This window comes from Budorcas taxicolor, chromosome 1 (genome assembly GCF_023091745.1).
Source record: "Budorcas taxicolor isolate Tak-1 chromosome 1, Takin1.1, whole genome shotgun sequence".
Classification (NCBI taxonomy): domain Eukaryota; kingdom Metazoa; phylum Chordata; class Mammalia; order Artiodactyla; family Bovidae; genus Budorcas; species Budorcas taxicolor.
This window is the reverse complement of record NC_068910.1, coordinates 87,687,016-87,704,905: the sequence shown is the minus strand read 5'-3', so window position 1 is coordinate 87,704,905 and position 17,890 is coordinate 87,687,016. Positions and strand designations below refer to the sequence as shown.

Sequence of the window (17,890 nt, the reverse complement as noted above, 5' to 3'; positions counted from 1 at the left end):
GGTTATTTTTTTTAATGATTGGCTTTTAATAAAGATTGCACTAGGGCTGCAAGTTAGCTTGCAAAAAATTGACATGTATATAATATTTATGTTTGAATATGTGGTTTACTTTCTTTTGCTCAGTTTTTGGTCTGCAATGTTTAGCGGTTTTCTGCATAACGTGTTTAAGCAGTTTTATTGCATTATTACCAGGTACGCCATATTTTATTACAATGGCATAATTCTAGAATTTTATTTGCTAAGTCCTATTGCTGGTTTCTAAAAAGAAATGAATTTTGTATATATAACTTATATTCAACAACCTTGTTAATTTTTCTTGTGAATTCTAATTATCTGGAGATTCTTTGGGGTTATCTGTTCATGCAAACATATCATCTGAAAATGATGTTATACTCTTATATCTTTTAATACATTTCTCCCCTTACTGCACTGAAGTCATACAGTTAAATGTTGCTGCAGAATGACAAGGACGGGTATCCTTGTCCAGTCCCCAGTCTCAAAAAGAAAGTCTTCCATATTCCATTGGCAATGTGACATTTTCTATTGATTTTTGGATAGATATGTTTTACCAGATTGTGGACTTTTACTTTTGTTTCCAATTTGTTGATTTTTCTCATATATAAATCCTCACTAGAGCTTTTTCTGCATTTACATGAGATCACTATATGAATTTTCTCTTCTTTTGATGAGATGAATTAAGAAGTTGATTTTTGAATGGTAAACTAAATTTGCTTCTTAATAATAAATTCAAACTGGATGTGATTTGATACCAACTTTATATGTTGCTGGTTTACTAGTGTGATACTTGATACAGAATTTTTGCATCTTTGTTTTTAACAGAAAATGTCCAGCAAACTATCTTTCTGCAGTGTCTTTCTTTTGACATTAAGTTTGTGATGGCCTTCTCAAACATTTACAAACCATTTCCTATTTACTTTTTATTACCTGAAAGTGTGTGTAAAAGTGGTCTTATTTATTACTTGTTTAGTAGAGAACAAAAATTTGCCTGGGTATTTAGTTAGAAGGCTTTAAACTGCAGTGTCTATTTCATCAATAATTATAAAACTCTTCAAATTTTCCCTTTTCACTTGTCAGAAAATGCTTTTGCCTTTTCATAAGAATTTTTCTACTTTACATACCATAGCATATGGTCATATATTTTCATATTTATCTGTAAATGTTGTTCATTATATTGTATTACAATGATTTTAATACCTATAGTATCTTTCACACTATTTCCTTTACCTGTATTGATACTGTGTTTTCTCTCCTTGTCCTTTCTATTTTTTCTCTACAAGGACCACTTAATCTGGAAGTAAAGTACAAATTTTTGGCTTTTTAAATCACTTCTAACTGACTTTTTATTCCATTTTTATACGCTTTTATTAGTTTCTTTCTCAATATCTATAGGTGTGCTATTTGATTAATTCTTAATTTCTGAAGATAGATGCTTTCTGTTGTTGTTGTTCAGTCTTTAAATCATGACCAACTCTGCAACCCCATGAACTGCAGCATGCCAGGCTTCCCTGTCCCTCACTGTCTCCCAGAGTTGCTCAGATTCATGTCCATTGAGTCAGTGATGCTATCTAAACATCTGTTGTCCCCTTCTCCTTTTGCCTTTAATCTTTCTCAGAATCAGGGTCATTTTCAATGAGTCAGCTCTTCCCATCAGGTGGCCAAAGTACTGAAGCTCCAGCTTCAGGATTAGTCCTTCCAATGAATATTAAGGCTTGATTTCCTTTAGGATCCACTAGTCTGATCTCCTTGCTATTCAAAGGACTCTTAAGATCTTCTCCAGCACCACCTTAGGAAAGCATCAATTCTTGGGCACTCACACTTCTTTATAGTCCAACACTCACAACCATATATGACAAACCAAGCTTTGACTATATGGGCCTTTGTCACCAAAGTGATGTCTCTGCTTTTAACACACTGTCTAGGTTAGATAGATGCTTAGATTATTGATTTTTTTAGTCTTTTAAAATATTTGTATAAAAGCTGGACATTTACTTCTAGTCATAATTCCAACAAATTTTAATATGTAGTAACTTTAATATTATTGAATTAAAATATTTTATATTTCCATTATTATTTTTTCTTCCCTCATTCGTTATCTAAAATTATGTTCTATAAATATTTGGACTTTCAACTTATATTTCTCTTATCTAATTATAGTTTAATTTCTTTGATTATAGAGACTATTACTCTTCATGCTGCCACCTCCATGAAATATTTACAATTAATGGTATAGCTCAGTTTAAATTTCTCATTATTTACTTTTATTTATTTGCCTGCTCTATGTGATTCTTTCTCTCCTTGCTTTCTTTTGGACTTAAACACAGCTGTTTCATTTTTGTCCTCCATTAGCGTGGAAGTGAGGTATATATTCAGTAAATATTTTAGGAACAGCATATGAATGTACATTATGTATTTTATGGGGGCTTTCCTGGTAGCTCAGACGGTAAAGCATCTGCCTAAAATTTAGGAGGCCCAGGTTCTATCCCTGGGTCAGAAAGATCCCCTGGAGAAGGAAATGACAACCCACTCCAGTATTCTTGCCTGGAAAACTCCATGGACCGAGAAGCCTGGTAGGCTACAGTCCATGGGGTCGCAAAGAGTCGGACACGACTAAGCGACTTCACTTTCACTTTTCACTTTCAGGTATTCTTATATAGTTTTTTATCTTTTTAAATACTTAGAGATTTGACAGAAAGCCTTGATTTATGAACACCAGTTCAGTTCAGTTGCTCAGTCGTGTCCAACTCTTTGCAACCCCATGAATTGCAGCACACCAGGCCTCCCTGTCCATCACCAACTCCCGGAGTTCACCCAAACTCATGTCCATCGAGTCGGTGATGCCATCCAGCCATCTCATCCTCTGCTGTCCCCTTCTCCTCTTGCCCCTAATCCCTCCCAGCATCAGAGTCTTTTCCAATGAGTCAACTCTTCGCATGAGGTGGCCAAAGTACTAGAGTTTCAGCTTCAGCACCAGTCCTTCCGATGAACACCCAGGACTGATCTCCTTTAGAATGGACTGGTTGGATCTCCTTGCAGTCCAAGGGACTCTCAAGAGTCTTCTCCAACACCGCAGTTCAAAAGCATCAATTCTTCCGCGCTCAGCCTTCTTCACAGTCCAACTCTCACATTCATACATGACCACTGGAAAAACCATAGCCTTGACCAGAGAGACCTTTGTTGGCAAAGTAATATCTCTGCTTTTCAATATGCTCTCTAGGTTGGTCATAACTTTCCTTCCAAGGAGTGTCTTTTGATTTCATGGCTGTAGTCACCATCTGCAGTGATTTTGGAGCCCAGAAAAAGAAAGTCTGACACTGTTTCCACTGTTTCCCCATCTATTTCCCATGAAGTGATGGGACCAGACGCCATGATCTTCGTTTTCTGAATGTTGAGCTTTAAGCCAACTTTTTCACTCTCCTCTTTCACTTTCATCAAGAGGCTCTTTAGTTCCTCTTCACTTTCTGCCATAAGGGTGGTGTCATCTGCCTATCTAAGGTTATTGATATTTCTCCCAGAAATCTTGATTCCAGCTTGTGCTTCCTCCAGCCCAGCATTTCTCATGATGTACTCTGCATAGAAGTTAAATAAGCAGGGTGACAATATACAGCCTTGACATATTCCTTTCCTATTTGGAACCAGTCTGTTGTTCCATGTCCAGTTCTAACTGTTGCTTCCTGACCTGCATACAGGTTTCTCAAGAGGCAGGTCAGGTGGTCTGGTATTCCCATCTCTCTCAGAATTTTCCACAGTTTATTGTGATCCACACAGTCAAAGGCTTTGGCATAGTCAATAAAGCAGAAATAGATGTTTTTCTGGAACTCTCTTCCTTTTTCCATGATCCAGCAGATGTTGGCAATTTGACCTATGGTTCCTCTGCCTTTTCTAAAACCAGCTTGAACATCTGGAAGTTCACGGTTCACTTATTGCTGAAGGTTATGTACACCAAATGTTGACACTTACTTTTTTAAATTTAAATTTATTAATTTTAATTGGAGGTTAATTACAATTACTTTTAAACTTTCTTATAAGGAACAACTAATGCTTAAACTTCATTTAACAACCCTAACAATATACTATTTTTGTAATGTATTTTAATCCTCTATGTATTCCAAATTCTATAAAACAATTACAATGTTTTATGCCGTCAATATTCATTTAAACTGAAGTGTGTTTTACCATTTTCAGTGCTCTTCCTTCCTGAATAGCCATAAAAGGATAATTTTCCTTCTTTTGATGATAATTTCTCTCAGTGTATACTTGTCTGAAACTGCATAGTTTCATTTTTTTTCCTGAAACACACTGCAATACTAGGAAGCTATTTTCTTTCAACATATTGAAAATATAACTCTATTCTTTCTTAACTTCCACTGCTTCTCTTGAGAAATTAGTTGCAATTTAGATCATTTATTTTGTTTAATTTTATGTTATATGCTTTGATGTGGTCTTTTCTGTAAATTTATCATCATATGTCTCAATCAGTTTGTCTATTTATTCACATTGGAATTAACTGTGCATTTCAATTTTTTGATTGATTATAATTCCTGACTTTTTAGAAATTCTGAGATATTATCCTTAAATATCACTTCTGTTCCATTTTTCTCCCTTTTTATTTGGAAATTGAATGAAATATGATTGACCTTCTTGCTATGTATCCTATGAACCTCTTACCTCTCTGTATTGTCTATATTATTTGCTTTTTGCTCTGTATTGGATCTTTTTTCTTCACTCTAGAAATAGACTATCACCAATTTTCCAAGTCACATGCTTTCTCTTTGTACCTGATTCAAATTCATTGCTAAACCCACTCAATAATTGTCAATTAATTTACTTCTTAGGTTAAGAACCATTATTATTTTTATCAAATAGAATAGGTCATATTTATACTTAAATATCATTCTCTGCTGATATTTCCAATCTTATCTATCTCTTTGAAAATAATAAGCACTTTTTTAGCTGGTGTGCAATAATTCCAATAGTCAGAGGCCTATGGGTCTGTTTCTATTGACAATTGTTTCTTGGTTCTCATATGTGTTTCTTGCTTCATGTGTACCTGGCTATCTCCAATTGATGCTGGACATTTAAAAATATATTTATAATAATTTGAGGACACAGATGGCATGATCCTTGTACATAAAGGACTATCATTTGCTTCTATCAGATACCTATAGGGTCTGATAATGTAAGAACTCCTTAAACAAAACTTAATATGTGAGTTTTTTCTGGATAACACTGAATTACTAAAAGCTTGCTAAAGACTATAAAGAGTCTGGTTTGTTTCAAGCTTATTGTTACTGCTATAGTGCTACCCTTTGGGGTCTAAAAAAATAGCATAAGATGTTTTACAACATCTTATGCGGGTTACAAAAACACTTTTTATACTCTCTACATCAGAAAACCATCCATGAGACAAGCGACTCCAAATGACCAGTTCACCTCCCTGGAGTGTTGTATTTTTTTTAAATGTTCTGGATATTGAACTGGTAATTTTTTCCCTGATATCCCAGAAAGAATATTTATTCAGATTATCTAATCAACAATTATGAAAGGCAACATAGCTTCTTTAACATTAACATCTGAATAAAGACAAGAATTACTGACTAGAAAATGCACTTGTGGGTTAGTATTTCAGGAAAGAGAAATCTGTCAGGTTTATGTGCTGACCTCAAATATCTTATTCAGGGATTCTTTGAAACCAGTGAATATGCAGTATCAAAAATCTGTGTTCCTCATTGGTGAGAGTCATACAAAGATCAATTAAAGGTGGCAATTTATGGCACCTAGTGGCAAGTCGTACTTGATAAACTGAGTCATCAAAAGATATTAAGAATATAAGACAATCCAAAAATTTTATTAAGAAAACTAAAAAATGCAAACCAAAAGCAATAAAATGTATGAAACATTAATTCAAAAGGCCATAAGCAGAACTGAAGCTGGAATTTCAAAAGAACTGCAGAGTACCTGGGCACTAGGTGTGTTGTCGTGTGTGGAAACGTTAAGGTGATATCAAGGGCTCGAGATTAGGAAGACATAAAAGGCTGAGGGTATCATATTAGAATTATGAAACTTTAGACAATGACTCTGTATGATGTAGATGAACTTACATTCCAAATAAAGAGCATGCTGCTGCTGCTGCTGCTGCTAAGTCACTTCAATCGTGTCCGACTCTGTGAGACCCCATAGACGGCAGCCCACCAGGCTCCCCCATCCCTGGGATTCTCCAGGCAAGAACACTGGAGTGGGTTGCCATTTCCTTCTCCAATGCATAAAAGGGAAAAGTAAAAGTGAAGATGCTCAGTCATGTCTGACTCTTAGCGACCCCATGGACTGCTGCCTATGAGGCTCCCCCGTCCATGGGACTTTCCAGGCAAGGGTACTGGAGTGGGTTGCCACTGCCTTCTCCAAATAAAGAGCATAATTGTTCTAATTATAGGCTCAGCACACTGGTATACAGGCATAGAAGTTGAAAACTTGTCACCTATTGCATTAACGGTATTTATATCTCACAAAATCATTGATATCGATTCTCCTAGAGTAAATTCAGGATAATAGAGGAGCAAATAAATTACCTGGGTCAAAGGGAAAATCGACCTGAAGAAATAGGAAATTGGGAACCATCTTTGGGTCAGTTTCTCCTGTCTGTATCATGCCACCAACCATAACACATGTAAATTACTAGTTAATCTGAGCAACATACTGGTGAGGTGAAGATACCGGAATCAAAAGACACTATTTCAAACTGTGACTGCCTCTTACTGACTTTGTCACTTAGACCTGAGCCTCTTCATCAGCAGAAAGGGGAATGTTTACTTATTTCATGGGGATTTAGGAGCATTCCAAAATTAATCCACATAAATAATTGAAAGTGATTAGTATATAGGAAGTACTCAATATCAGTTTCAATACAGGAAGGAGATCAGGGCCATCTAAAATATTTCTGGAAAGTGTTTGTCCAAGGTACTCTGGGCAAAACTATCAATAGTGAGTTAGACATTTAGAGAAAAATAATTTAAAATCTTTAGGGAAAATTATTGTTTCTCTGTGCTTCAATATATGTGCTCAGTTAGAGTTATTATACAACAAGGTGATAAAATGAGAAGAGAGAAGAGTAACCTAAATATATCAGGTATATCAAGCATGGGGGAAATTGTGATCAAATCAATAAAATTGTTAATAGAATGAAAGGATGAAGTATAATTTTTTATTAAATTTCTGTTTTTTAGGATGATCTGACAGTTCCTAAAAACTAAGGGCAGAGTATCATTTTACACCACAGAATAAACTAACTCTAAGAAATGTTGCTTGTGGGAAATATAATAATCATATAATTTCAGACAACACTTCGTCCACTACTGTTTCCTTTTCCTCTTCCCCAGTGTCCACATCACTTTTTGCATTTTCAAATAAGTAAGAAATAAATCCTGCGTTGTTACCATTGATATCAGTATGGATGACATCCACAAAATTTGCATCAGTGTAATCTAATCTGCCATGTGAAGGTTTTCCAGAGAATTGTGGCCCAGCAGGATCAAGACCTGAAATTCAAGAAAGAAATTATTAATATATTAATCAAGTTATATTACAGAGTTATTACCACACACTTGCATTATTATTAATTATAAACATAACAAGTTTAAACCTGTCAAAAAACATATCTAAAGATAAATTGAATTAGATGAATAGCAACTATCTGTTTCATTTGAATAACATTATTCCCAATCTTGAGTTTATCAATGATGCAGTGTTAAGTCACACTACACATACCTTGACAAAATATTGTGGCTTTCTTTAGGACATTCATTTAACAAGTAATTACAAATATGCTGGTAGTAAAATTCTATTTAATAGAAAGTAACTACTACTCCTCCTGAAGGGGGAAAAATAATAAATATTATCCTGATCCTATCTTCAACCTTATTTCATACCAGCTCATCCTGGGTGTACTGAAAGGTCTAAAATGATTTTAAGTGCAATTTGATCTGTGGGATAAAACATATTTATTATTAGCTTATCATTCATTTCTTGGAAAAATTTACTGCACACAAAAAAGAAAAATATATATTAAAAGTGTTATAAAAGATAATATTATTTCTAGTGTATTCAGAATTCTAAATAAAATTCTAAGCTCATGGTCTGCTGCAGAGTATCAAAAAATGCTGAGGAAGAGATGAAATGAAATGCCTTGAGAACATCTATTCAATAGGGTAATAATTATCTTAAAAAGATATTTTTAAAATAAAATATAATGTTGCTTATCTCAATCTTCTATTAACCCTAGTTTATCTGGCCCACATGATTGAATAGTTGTTGTTGCTCAGTCACTCAGTCATGTCCAACTCTATGAGACAAAATGGATTGCATCACAGTAGGCATCCCTGTCCTTCATCATCTCTGGGAGTTTTCTCAAACTCATGTTCATCGAGTAGGTGATGCACTCCAACCATCTGGTCCTCTGTCATCCCCTTCTCCTCTTGCCCTCAATCTTTTCCAGCATCAGGATCTTTTCTAATGAGTCAGCTCTTCACATCAGATGGCCAAAGTATTGGAGCTTCAGCTTCAGCATCAGTCTTTCCAGTGAATATTGAGGGTTGATTTCCTTTAGGAAATCACAAAATAAAGTCTCTGTTTCCATTGTTTCCCCATCTATTTGCCATGAAGTAACGGGACCAGATCACAGGAAGTGATGAGAAACAGTGAAAGATTTTATTTTGGGGTCTCCAAAATCACTGCAGATGTGGACTGCAGCCATGAAATTAAAAGATGCTTGCTCCTTGAAAGAAAAGCTATGACCAACCTAAACAGCCTTTTAAAAAGCAGAGACATTACTTTGCTGACCAAGGTCTCTAGTCAAAACTATAGTTTTTCTACTAGTCATGTATGGATGTGAGAGTTGGACTATAAAGAAAGCTGAGTGTCGAAGAATTGATGCTTTTGAACTGTGGTGTTGGAGAAGACTCTTGAGAGTCCCTTGGACTGCAAGGAGATCAAAGCAGTCAATCCTAAAGGAAACCAACCCTCAATATTCATTGGAAGGACTAATGCTGAAGCTGAAACTCCAGTACTTTGGCCACCTGATGTGAAGAACTGACTCACTGGAAAAAAACCCTGATGCTGGCAAAGACTGAAGGAGGGAGGAAAAGGGATAGGATGGGATGACAGAGGATAGGATGGTTGGATGGTATCACCGACTTGAAGGGCATGAGTTTGAGCAAACTCTAGGAGTTGGTGATGGACAGGGAGGCCTGGCATCCTTCAGTCCGTGTGGTCACAAAGAGTCAGACATAACTAAGCGACTGAACTGAACTGAACTGATGGGACCAGATGCCATAAGTCAGTTCAGTTCAGTCGCTCAGTTGCGTCCGACTCTTTGCGACCCATGAATCACAACAAGCCAGGCCTCCCTGACCAACACCAACACCTGGAGTTCACTCAAACTCATGTCCATCAAGTCAGTGATGCCATCCAGCCATCTCATCCTCTGTCGTCCCCTTCTCCTCCTGCCCCCAATCCCTCCCAGCCTCAGGGTCTTTTCCAATGAGTCAACTCTTCGCAAGAGGTGGCCAAAGTATTGGAGTTAAAGCTTCAGCATCAATCCTTCCAATGAATACCCAGGACTGATCTCCTTTAGGATGGACTGGTTGGATCTGCTTGCAATCCAAGGGATTCTCAAGAGTCTTCTCCAACACCACACTTCAAAAGCACCAATTCTTCGGTGCTCAGCTTTCTTCACAGTCCAACTCTCACATCCATACATGACAACTGGAAAAACCATAGCCTTGACTAGACGGACCTTGATTGGCAAAGTAGTATCTCTGCTTTTCAATATACTATCTAAGTTGGTATAACTTTCCTTCCAAGGAGTAAGCGTCTTTTAATTTCATGGCTGCAGTCACCATCTGCAGTGATTTTGGAGCCCCCCAAAATAAAGTCTGACACTGTTTCCACTGTTTCCCCATCTATTTCCCGTGAAGTGATGGGACTGGATGCCATGATCTTAGTTTCCTGAATGTTGAGCTTTAAGCCAACTTTTTCACTCTCCACTTTCACTTTCATCAAGAGGCATCTCTTCATTTTCTGCCATAAGGGTGGTGTCATCTGCATATTTGAGGTTATTGATATTTCTTCTGGCAATCTTGATTCCACCTTGTGCTTCTTCCAGCCCAGCATTGCTCATGATGTACTCTGCATAGAAGTTAAATAAGCAGGGTGACAATATTCAGCCTTGACATACTCCTTTTCCTATTTGGAACCAGTCTGTTGTTCCATGTCCAGTTCTAACTGTTGCTTCCTGACCTACCTATAGGTTTCTCAAGGGGCAGGTCAGGTGGTCTGGTATTCCCATCTCTTTCAGAATTTTCCACAGTTTATTGTGATCCACACAGTCAAAGGCTTTGGCATAGTCAATAAAGCAGAAATAGGTGTTTTTCTGGAACCCTCTTGCTTTTTCCATGATCCAGTACATGTTGGTAATTTGATCTCTGGTTCCTCTGCCTTTTCTAAAACCAGCTTGAGCATCTGGAAGTTCACGGTTCACATACTGCTGAAGCCTGGCTTGGAGAATTTTAAGCATTACTTTACTAGCGTGTGAGATGAGTGCAATTGTGCGGTAGTTTGAGCATTCTTTGGCATTGCCTTTCTTTGGGATTGGAATGAAAACGGACCTTTTCCAGTCCTGTGGCCACTGCTGAGTTTTCCAAATTTGCTGGCATATTGAGTGCAGCACTTTCACTCATCTTTTAGGATTTGAAATAGCTCAACTGGAATTCCATCACCTCCACTAGCTTTGTTTGTAGTGATGTTTTCTAAGGCCCACTTGACTTCACATTTCAGAATGTCTGGCTCTAGGTGAATGATCACACCATCGTGATTATCTGGGTCATGAAGATCTTTTTTGTACAGTTCTTCTGTGTATTCTTGCCACCTCTTCTTAATATCTTCTGCTTCTGTTAGGTCCATACCATTTCTGTCCTTTATCGAGCCCATCTTTGCATGAAACGTTTCCTTGGTATCTCTAATTTTCTTGAAGAGATCTCTAGTCTTTCCCATTCTGTTGTTTTCCTCTATTTCTTTGCATTGACTGCTGAGGAAGGCTTTCTTATCTCTCCTTGCTATTCTTTGGAACTCTGCATTCAGATGCTTATACCTTTTCTTTTCTCCTTTGCTTTTCGCTTCTCTTCTTTTCACAGCTATTTGTAAGGCCTCCTCAGACAGCCATTTTGATTTTTTGCATTTTTCTTCCATGGGGATGGTCTTGATACCTGTCTCCTGTACAATGTCACAAACCTCTGTCCATAGTTCATCAGGCACTCTGTCTATCAGATCTAGTCCCTTAAATCTATTTCTCACTTTCACTCTAAATCATAAGGGATTTGATTTAGGTCATACCTGAATGGTCTAGCGGTTTCCCCCACTTTCTTCAATTTAAGTCTGAATTTGGTAATATGGAGTTCATGATCACAGCCACAGTCAGGTCCCAGTCTTGTTTTTGTTGACTGTATAGAGCTTCTCCATCTTTGAATCTTAGTTTTTTGAATGTTGAGTTTTAAGCCAGCTTTTTCACTCTCCTCTTTCACCTTTATCAGTGGCTCTTTACTTCCTCTTTGCCTTCTGCCATAAGGGTGGTGTCATCTGCATATCTGAGGTTGTTGATATTTCTCATGGAAATCTTGATTCCACCTTGTGATTCATTCAGCCTGGCATTTCATATGATGTACTCTGCATATAAGTTAAATAAGCAGGGTGACCATATGCAGCCTTGACATACTCCTTTCCCAATTTTGAACCAGTCTGTTGTTCCATGTCTCATTTTAACTGCTGCTTCTTGACTTGCATACAGGTTTCACAAGAGGCAGGTAAGATGGTCTGGTATTCCCATTTCTTTAAGAATTTTCCGCAGTTTATTGTGTCCATCCAGAAAAAGGCTTTTGCATATTCAGTGAAGCAGAAGTAGATGTTTTCCTGGAATTCTCTTGCTTTTTCTATGATCCAATGGTTGTTAGATCCGACATGACTGAATGAAGCAGAAATTTCTCTCTTCCTGTAAATTGCCCTGATGTAGATCCAACACATTTGCTGGCTTTTAAACCCTGATGATTGCTTGGCATGTGAAGCCATTCTAATTAGTCTAATATGTGAATAAACACTTCTTAAAATAAAGCAGGCTGATCAACTGTTCAAACTGCGCTAGTATGGTGGTTGAAACAGAATAGGCTTTGGATGCCAGAGATCTTTGTATAAGTCCTGGCTTAGATGTTATTAAATTCTTGACCTTCCTGAATTTACTCAGTTAACCTCAATTTTCACATCCTTTATAAGGAAGATAAAATTAAGACTGATCAAAGCAAGTAAGGCATACTTAAGTTCTTTAAAGACTCTCAATTCAGTTCAGTTCTGTAGCTCAGTCATGTCCGACCCTTTGCGACCCCATGAATTGCAGCACGCCAGGCCTCCCTGTCCATCACCAACTCCTAGAGTTCACTCAGACTCATGTCCATCGAGTCAGTGATACCATCCAGCCATCTCATCCTCTGTTGTCCCGTTCTCCTCCTGCCCCCAATCCTTCCCAGCATCAGAGTCTTTTCCAATGAGTCAACTCTTCACATTAGGTGGCGAAAGTACTGGAGTTTCAGCTTTAGCATCGTTCCTTCCAAAGAAATCCCAGGGTTGATCTCCTTCAGAATGAACTGATTGGATCTCCTTGCAGTCCAAGGGACTCTCAAGAGTCTTCTCCAACATCACAGTTCATAAGCATCAATTCTTTGGCACTCAGCTTTCTTCACAGTCCAACTCTCACATCCATACATGACCACTGGAAAAACCATAGCCTTGACTCGGCAGACCTTGGTTGGCAAAGTAATGTCTCTGCTTTTCAATATGTTGTCTAAGTTGGTCATAACTTTTCTTCCAAGCAGAAAGCGTCTTTTAATTTCATGGCTGCAGTAAAATATCTATAAACAATTTATTTACTTATCCCCTCCCCCTTTGCTTAAGACTCTAGTATTAACATTTGAAATTATTATAATTTTTGGAATAGATCTCAATAATTCTAGAAAGCTAAATTAACTGGTAAAGGATATTATCCTTCTAGTTTTAAAATCACTGCCATTCCTAAAGGGAGGCCTGAAAATCCATGTCAGCATTATTTGGTTACTAAACTTTGTGAAGGCAATAACTTTGTTAAGGAAATACAATGAGAACTGGGGTCCAGAATCTCCCAGGTATAAATACTAACTCCTGATTCTCTCTTCAGGTGTTCAATTTAAAAAATGAAAAATAAATTCAAAAGAATTAAATTATATCAAAGTTTCTAAAAATTAAATTTATGATAACAGGTTATATATTGGTTAATACATGAAAAACGTTTTGCATGTGTAAAAGTTCTAACGGGTAAAACTTTCCTCAGGATTGTTACAATAAGGTCTCCTTAAAATTCACATGCAAATTAATTCATATGCAAAAATAAATCATTTCCCTTCCATTTCTATTTGGGTAACTTAAGTTTGGTTAAGAAATAAGTAAGACTTAAGAGTCTAACTAAAACAGAGACCAGCCTTTGAATATAATATAGAAAAATGATAAACGTTTGTGCAGTTTCCATTGCTTAAATATTGCCCCTGTTAAATAAAGTAACAATTTCTGAAACTTAAAAGTATACTAAAACATTAATTTTATCAAAAATATTTAAAATAAATAAAGATAATTTAAAATATTTTACCTGTTATTCTTCCAACTCGACCATGAAATATCTTTCCAACAAATCCACTAATATGAGCCCCTAAGCTCACACCTATGAAATGAAAATTATCAAGAGATGCTCCATGCTTCTGCAATTCAAAATGCAGTGTTACAATTTTCATTTCAGAAAGTCACAAATTATGCCTCGTTGCATCACTGTTCTAAAAATCATTATTTTTTCTGGTTTAGTCCACTTCTGGGAGACAGGGAATACAATTTTATAATTTCAAACAACCATATCTTCGTTCAACTTTTTAATAAAATATCTGATTTTTCTTTACATATTAATACCATTAATTTTTTATCTAGAAAAGCAGATGTAAAATAATATACTTAATTATTTTGTAATAATAAAAATAAAACATATTTGAATACTTTGTGCTAGTGACCTTGATAAGTGCTTTATAAATCTCATACTTAATATTCACAAAGTCCTATGAGCTATTTATTTTTATCCATTGCCTAAAACTTTCCCTGGCACCTATTAAATGCTTAATAAATATGGTTTTATAGTGAGTTGCCCAAAGTCATATATACTTATTACTACAGAGACGTTACTTTGCCGACTAAGGGCCGTTTAGTCAAGGCTATGGTTTTTCCTGTGGTCATGTATGGATGTGAGAGTTGGACTGTGAAGAAGGCTGAGCGCCGAAAAATTGATGCTTTTTGAACTGTGGTGTTGGAGAAGACTCTTGAGAGTCCCTTGGATTGCAAGGAGATCCAACCAGTCCATTCTGAAGGAGATCAGCCCTGGGATTTCTTTGGAGGGAATGATGCTAAAGTTGAAACTCCAGTACTTTGGCCAGCTCATGCAAAGAGTTGACTCAATGGAAAAGACTCTGATGCTGGGAGGGACTGGGGGCAGGAGGAGAAGAGGACGACAGAGGATGAAATGGCTGGATGGCATCACGGACTCGATGGACGTGAGTCTGCGTGAACTCCGGGAGTTGGTGATGGACAGGGAGGCCTGGCATGCTGCAATTCATGGGATCGCGAAGAGTCGGACACGACTGAGCAACTGAACTGAACTGACTAAGGGAAAAAGATAGACTTCAAGTCCAGGTCTATTTAACTTCAAAATATAAACTAACCTGCTTCTTTGTTTTATCTGTAAATTGTGTCAAAAACTTGAAGAAGACTGAACAATATGAATATCCACTCTTACTTTAGAGATGATAAAATGAGATGCAGCGATTTTAAGTGAGTTAGCCTGATTACAAACTGGAGAGCAATGGAGTCTAATTTTTAAAGCCCAAGTTTTGATCACCTCCTAGACTCACAGCCCAGGAGAGGGGTATGGGGACATTAGGAGCATAAACAAGGGAGAATTTCTCTTATTATATTCTCTTACACTCTCAGGAAGCAGGTCATGGTCCAGTCCGCACAATCACACATCTGATGGCTGATAGAAAGATGTGAAACATTTATTCTAATGAGAAACTAGATTCTGATTTCCCAGGCATGGGGTGATAATTTTCTTCAACATTTCTCAGACTAGTACCTGCAACCTCCAGGGAATATTACTCTCAACTTTAGTGCTACTGAATTTTTCATCCTTCCTTATTAATATGGAGCCATTGCAAGGAAAAGCACTGTTAGAAATTTATCTAACATTAGACTTTTCCTAAACTTCTGTATTTAATATTCACAAGTTCCACACTTTGAAGTACATATGTATTAAGTATAGAAAAGACCACTGCAAAAAGGAAGAACTAATTATGCAATTTTCAGGCTATCAGTAAGAACAAGTGAATCAATAGCCTTCTGTCTCCAGAGGGATGGTTTGGTGTTGTCCAAATTTGTGGATGTAAAAATAATAATGATAGCTGATTTCATTTAAAGGTTATTACATAACAAGCACTGGTTAAGAATTAATTTTCCATAACACTTAAATCAAATATTGTTATAAAGTTTTGTTATCCCAAATGAATAGACAGAAATGAAGCAGAATGGTTAAGCTATTGCTCAGACTCACACTGATGGTGTGATTATGGTGGTCTTTGAATCCCTCTAGTCTGACTTCTAACAACTACATACAACTGTTTCTTGGATCTATGATGCTTGCTGAATTTCAGCAGAGGCTTGGAAGTTCAGCAAATACAACTCGAAGGTGGACTTCAAGCTCAAGAATGACCCCAAGTCTTTTATCACCTTTCTTTCTCTCGAGCACCATTACTATGACTTCTCTCTACAACAGACATAGATCTCTAGATCTCCATATACCTTGACTTAAAGATCATTTGAAACACAGATGAACCTAGAACTGGCCTGAATTTACTTAACTGGACTTCATTTAAACTGGATAAGCCTAAAAGGAAGTGAGACCTGCCTCCAAGATGGTGCAAGTATGCTACTTTTCAAGTTGTTTTTCATTTTGACCAATGTACACTTTGTCATTTTAGACATATCTTAGAAAATATATCTAAAAAGTCTAATAATTAAATAGTTTATTTCCTCTCTCCACATAAAATCACTAACTAATCCTGAAGTCAGCATAGGCAGAGTTAAAAAAACAAAAATCTTAAAATATTTTAAGATAAAATATGATAATTGAGTCTTTAAGATAACTTTAAAAAATAAGATAGATCATGTCTAGGTATAGAATTATCCATTAACACAAAAGAAAAATGGCTGCATATGTGAAGCACATCAACACAGTAATTCTTCACACTTGTGCAGTAATTCTTGATTAACAAAGTCTTAATAAAGTAAATAGTATTTACTTTATCACCATTTTGTACTATTATAAAACCACCATTTATTGTATAACATATATAACCCATAAAATTCCAGACTTACCAAAAGATTCTGAATGTACCTACTCAAACTGACAGCAACTTTCCTGGTATTTTTAACTGCCCTAATGTAAAGAAAAGTTGTAGCCCCTTGGTTCCAGTCTACTACAATTATATTCATATCATCTTGGTTCAACAAAATCCTCACAAAGTTCTGAAGCCATGAAGGAGTGGAGCCCAGTGGTCTGTATCCATGAATCAGCCAGACTACTTTCTTGCTTGTGTTGAAATTAACGTTAAGTGCATCATTCTTCTCAAACAGTGATTCAGCACAAGTTGGGTTGTTCCTTGTATACAACATCAAAGATATCTCCATTTTGGGATTAAACAGATCTCTGAAGGAATCCTTTAAACTTAGATGAGAGAATTCAAGGCATGGTGCCTTACTCCCTGAAATTAAAAAAAAAAAGTCAGTCAAGCTGAGTATTGGGATAGTATTTATTTGATTCTATTCTTGTAACTGCTGCAAAGCAAATAATTGAACTTGGAGGGTGTGGAGTATTTTATTTTATTAGCAGTTTAACATATTGAGCATCTGCAATGTTGAAAGTAATTCATTGATTACTTAAGTAGACTTTTTGAAGTAGATGTATTCAGAAATTACAATAAAATATAGAAATGAATGTGGCTGGCTAAAAATTAAGAATTAGTTTTATCAGTACAAATTAGCAATGATGTGATTGAAATCATTAATATTGTTAATAAGGAAAGTGTTCTACACACCAATAAAAGTCCACAAGTTGATTATGAACTTTAGCAGTTTTGCAGAAGAATATCAAGATATAGATAATAAGCATCAGGAAAAATATATTTTACCTGAATAGTGATCAAATAAAAACAAAAATATATCAATTTCTTCCTATCAAATTAAACACAATGAAAAAATCCTTTTAATATGTAATATTTATAAGGGTAAATGTAACAAAGATTCATATATATGGATGCTCAGAGCAAAAGTTAATACTTCATTTTGAAATTGTATGTGTGTATGTGTATACCACACATACAAAATATTAAAAATATTTAATCTTCCTGATTTTCTTGCTGCTGCTGCTGTTGCTGCTAAGTCGCTTCAGTTGTGTCCGACTCTGTGCGACCCCATAGAGGGCTGCCCACCAGGCTCCCCCATCCCTGGGATTCTGCAGCAACACTGGAGTGGGCTGCCATTTCCTTCTCCAACGCATGAAAGTGAAAAGTGAAAGTGAAGTTGCCCAGTCATGTCCGACTACTAGCGACCCCATGGACTGCAGCCTACCAGGCTCCTCCATCCATGGGATTTTCCAGGCAAGAATACTGGAGTGGGGTGCCATTGCCTTCTCCGGATTTTCTTGCTAGAGTTACACTAA

At 36.6% G+C, this 17,890-nt stretch overlaps 1 protein-coding gene across 1 annotated transcript in view; it reads right to left on the bottom strand.

The window, feature by feature from the left end:
- Positions 1 to 16,923, bottom strand: part of LIPI (lipase I) — a 54,504-nt gene extending 37,581 nt beyond the window's left edge. The window contains exons 1-3 of the mRNA XM_052644720.1: positions 16,549 to 16,923; positions 13,730 to 13,838; positions 7,449 to 7,550 (exon numbers count right to left, since the gene is read on the bottom strand). Of these exons, the coding sequence (XP_052500680.1) occupies positions 7,449 to 7,550; positions 13,730 to 13,838; positions 16,549 to 16,860 (523 nt within the window). The 5' untranslated portion in view covers positions 16,861 to 16,923. The remainder of the gene's footprint in view (positions 1 to 7,448; positions 7,551 to 13,729; positions 13,839 to 16,548) is intronic.
- Positions 16,924 to 17,890: the final 967 nt, after the last annotated feature.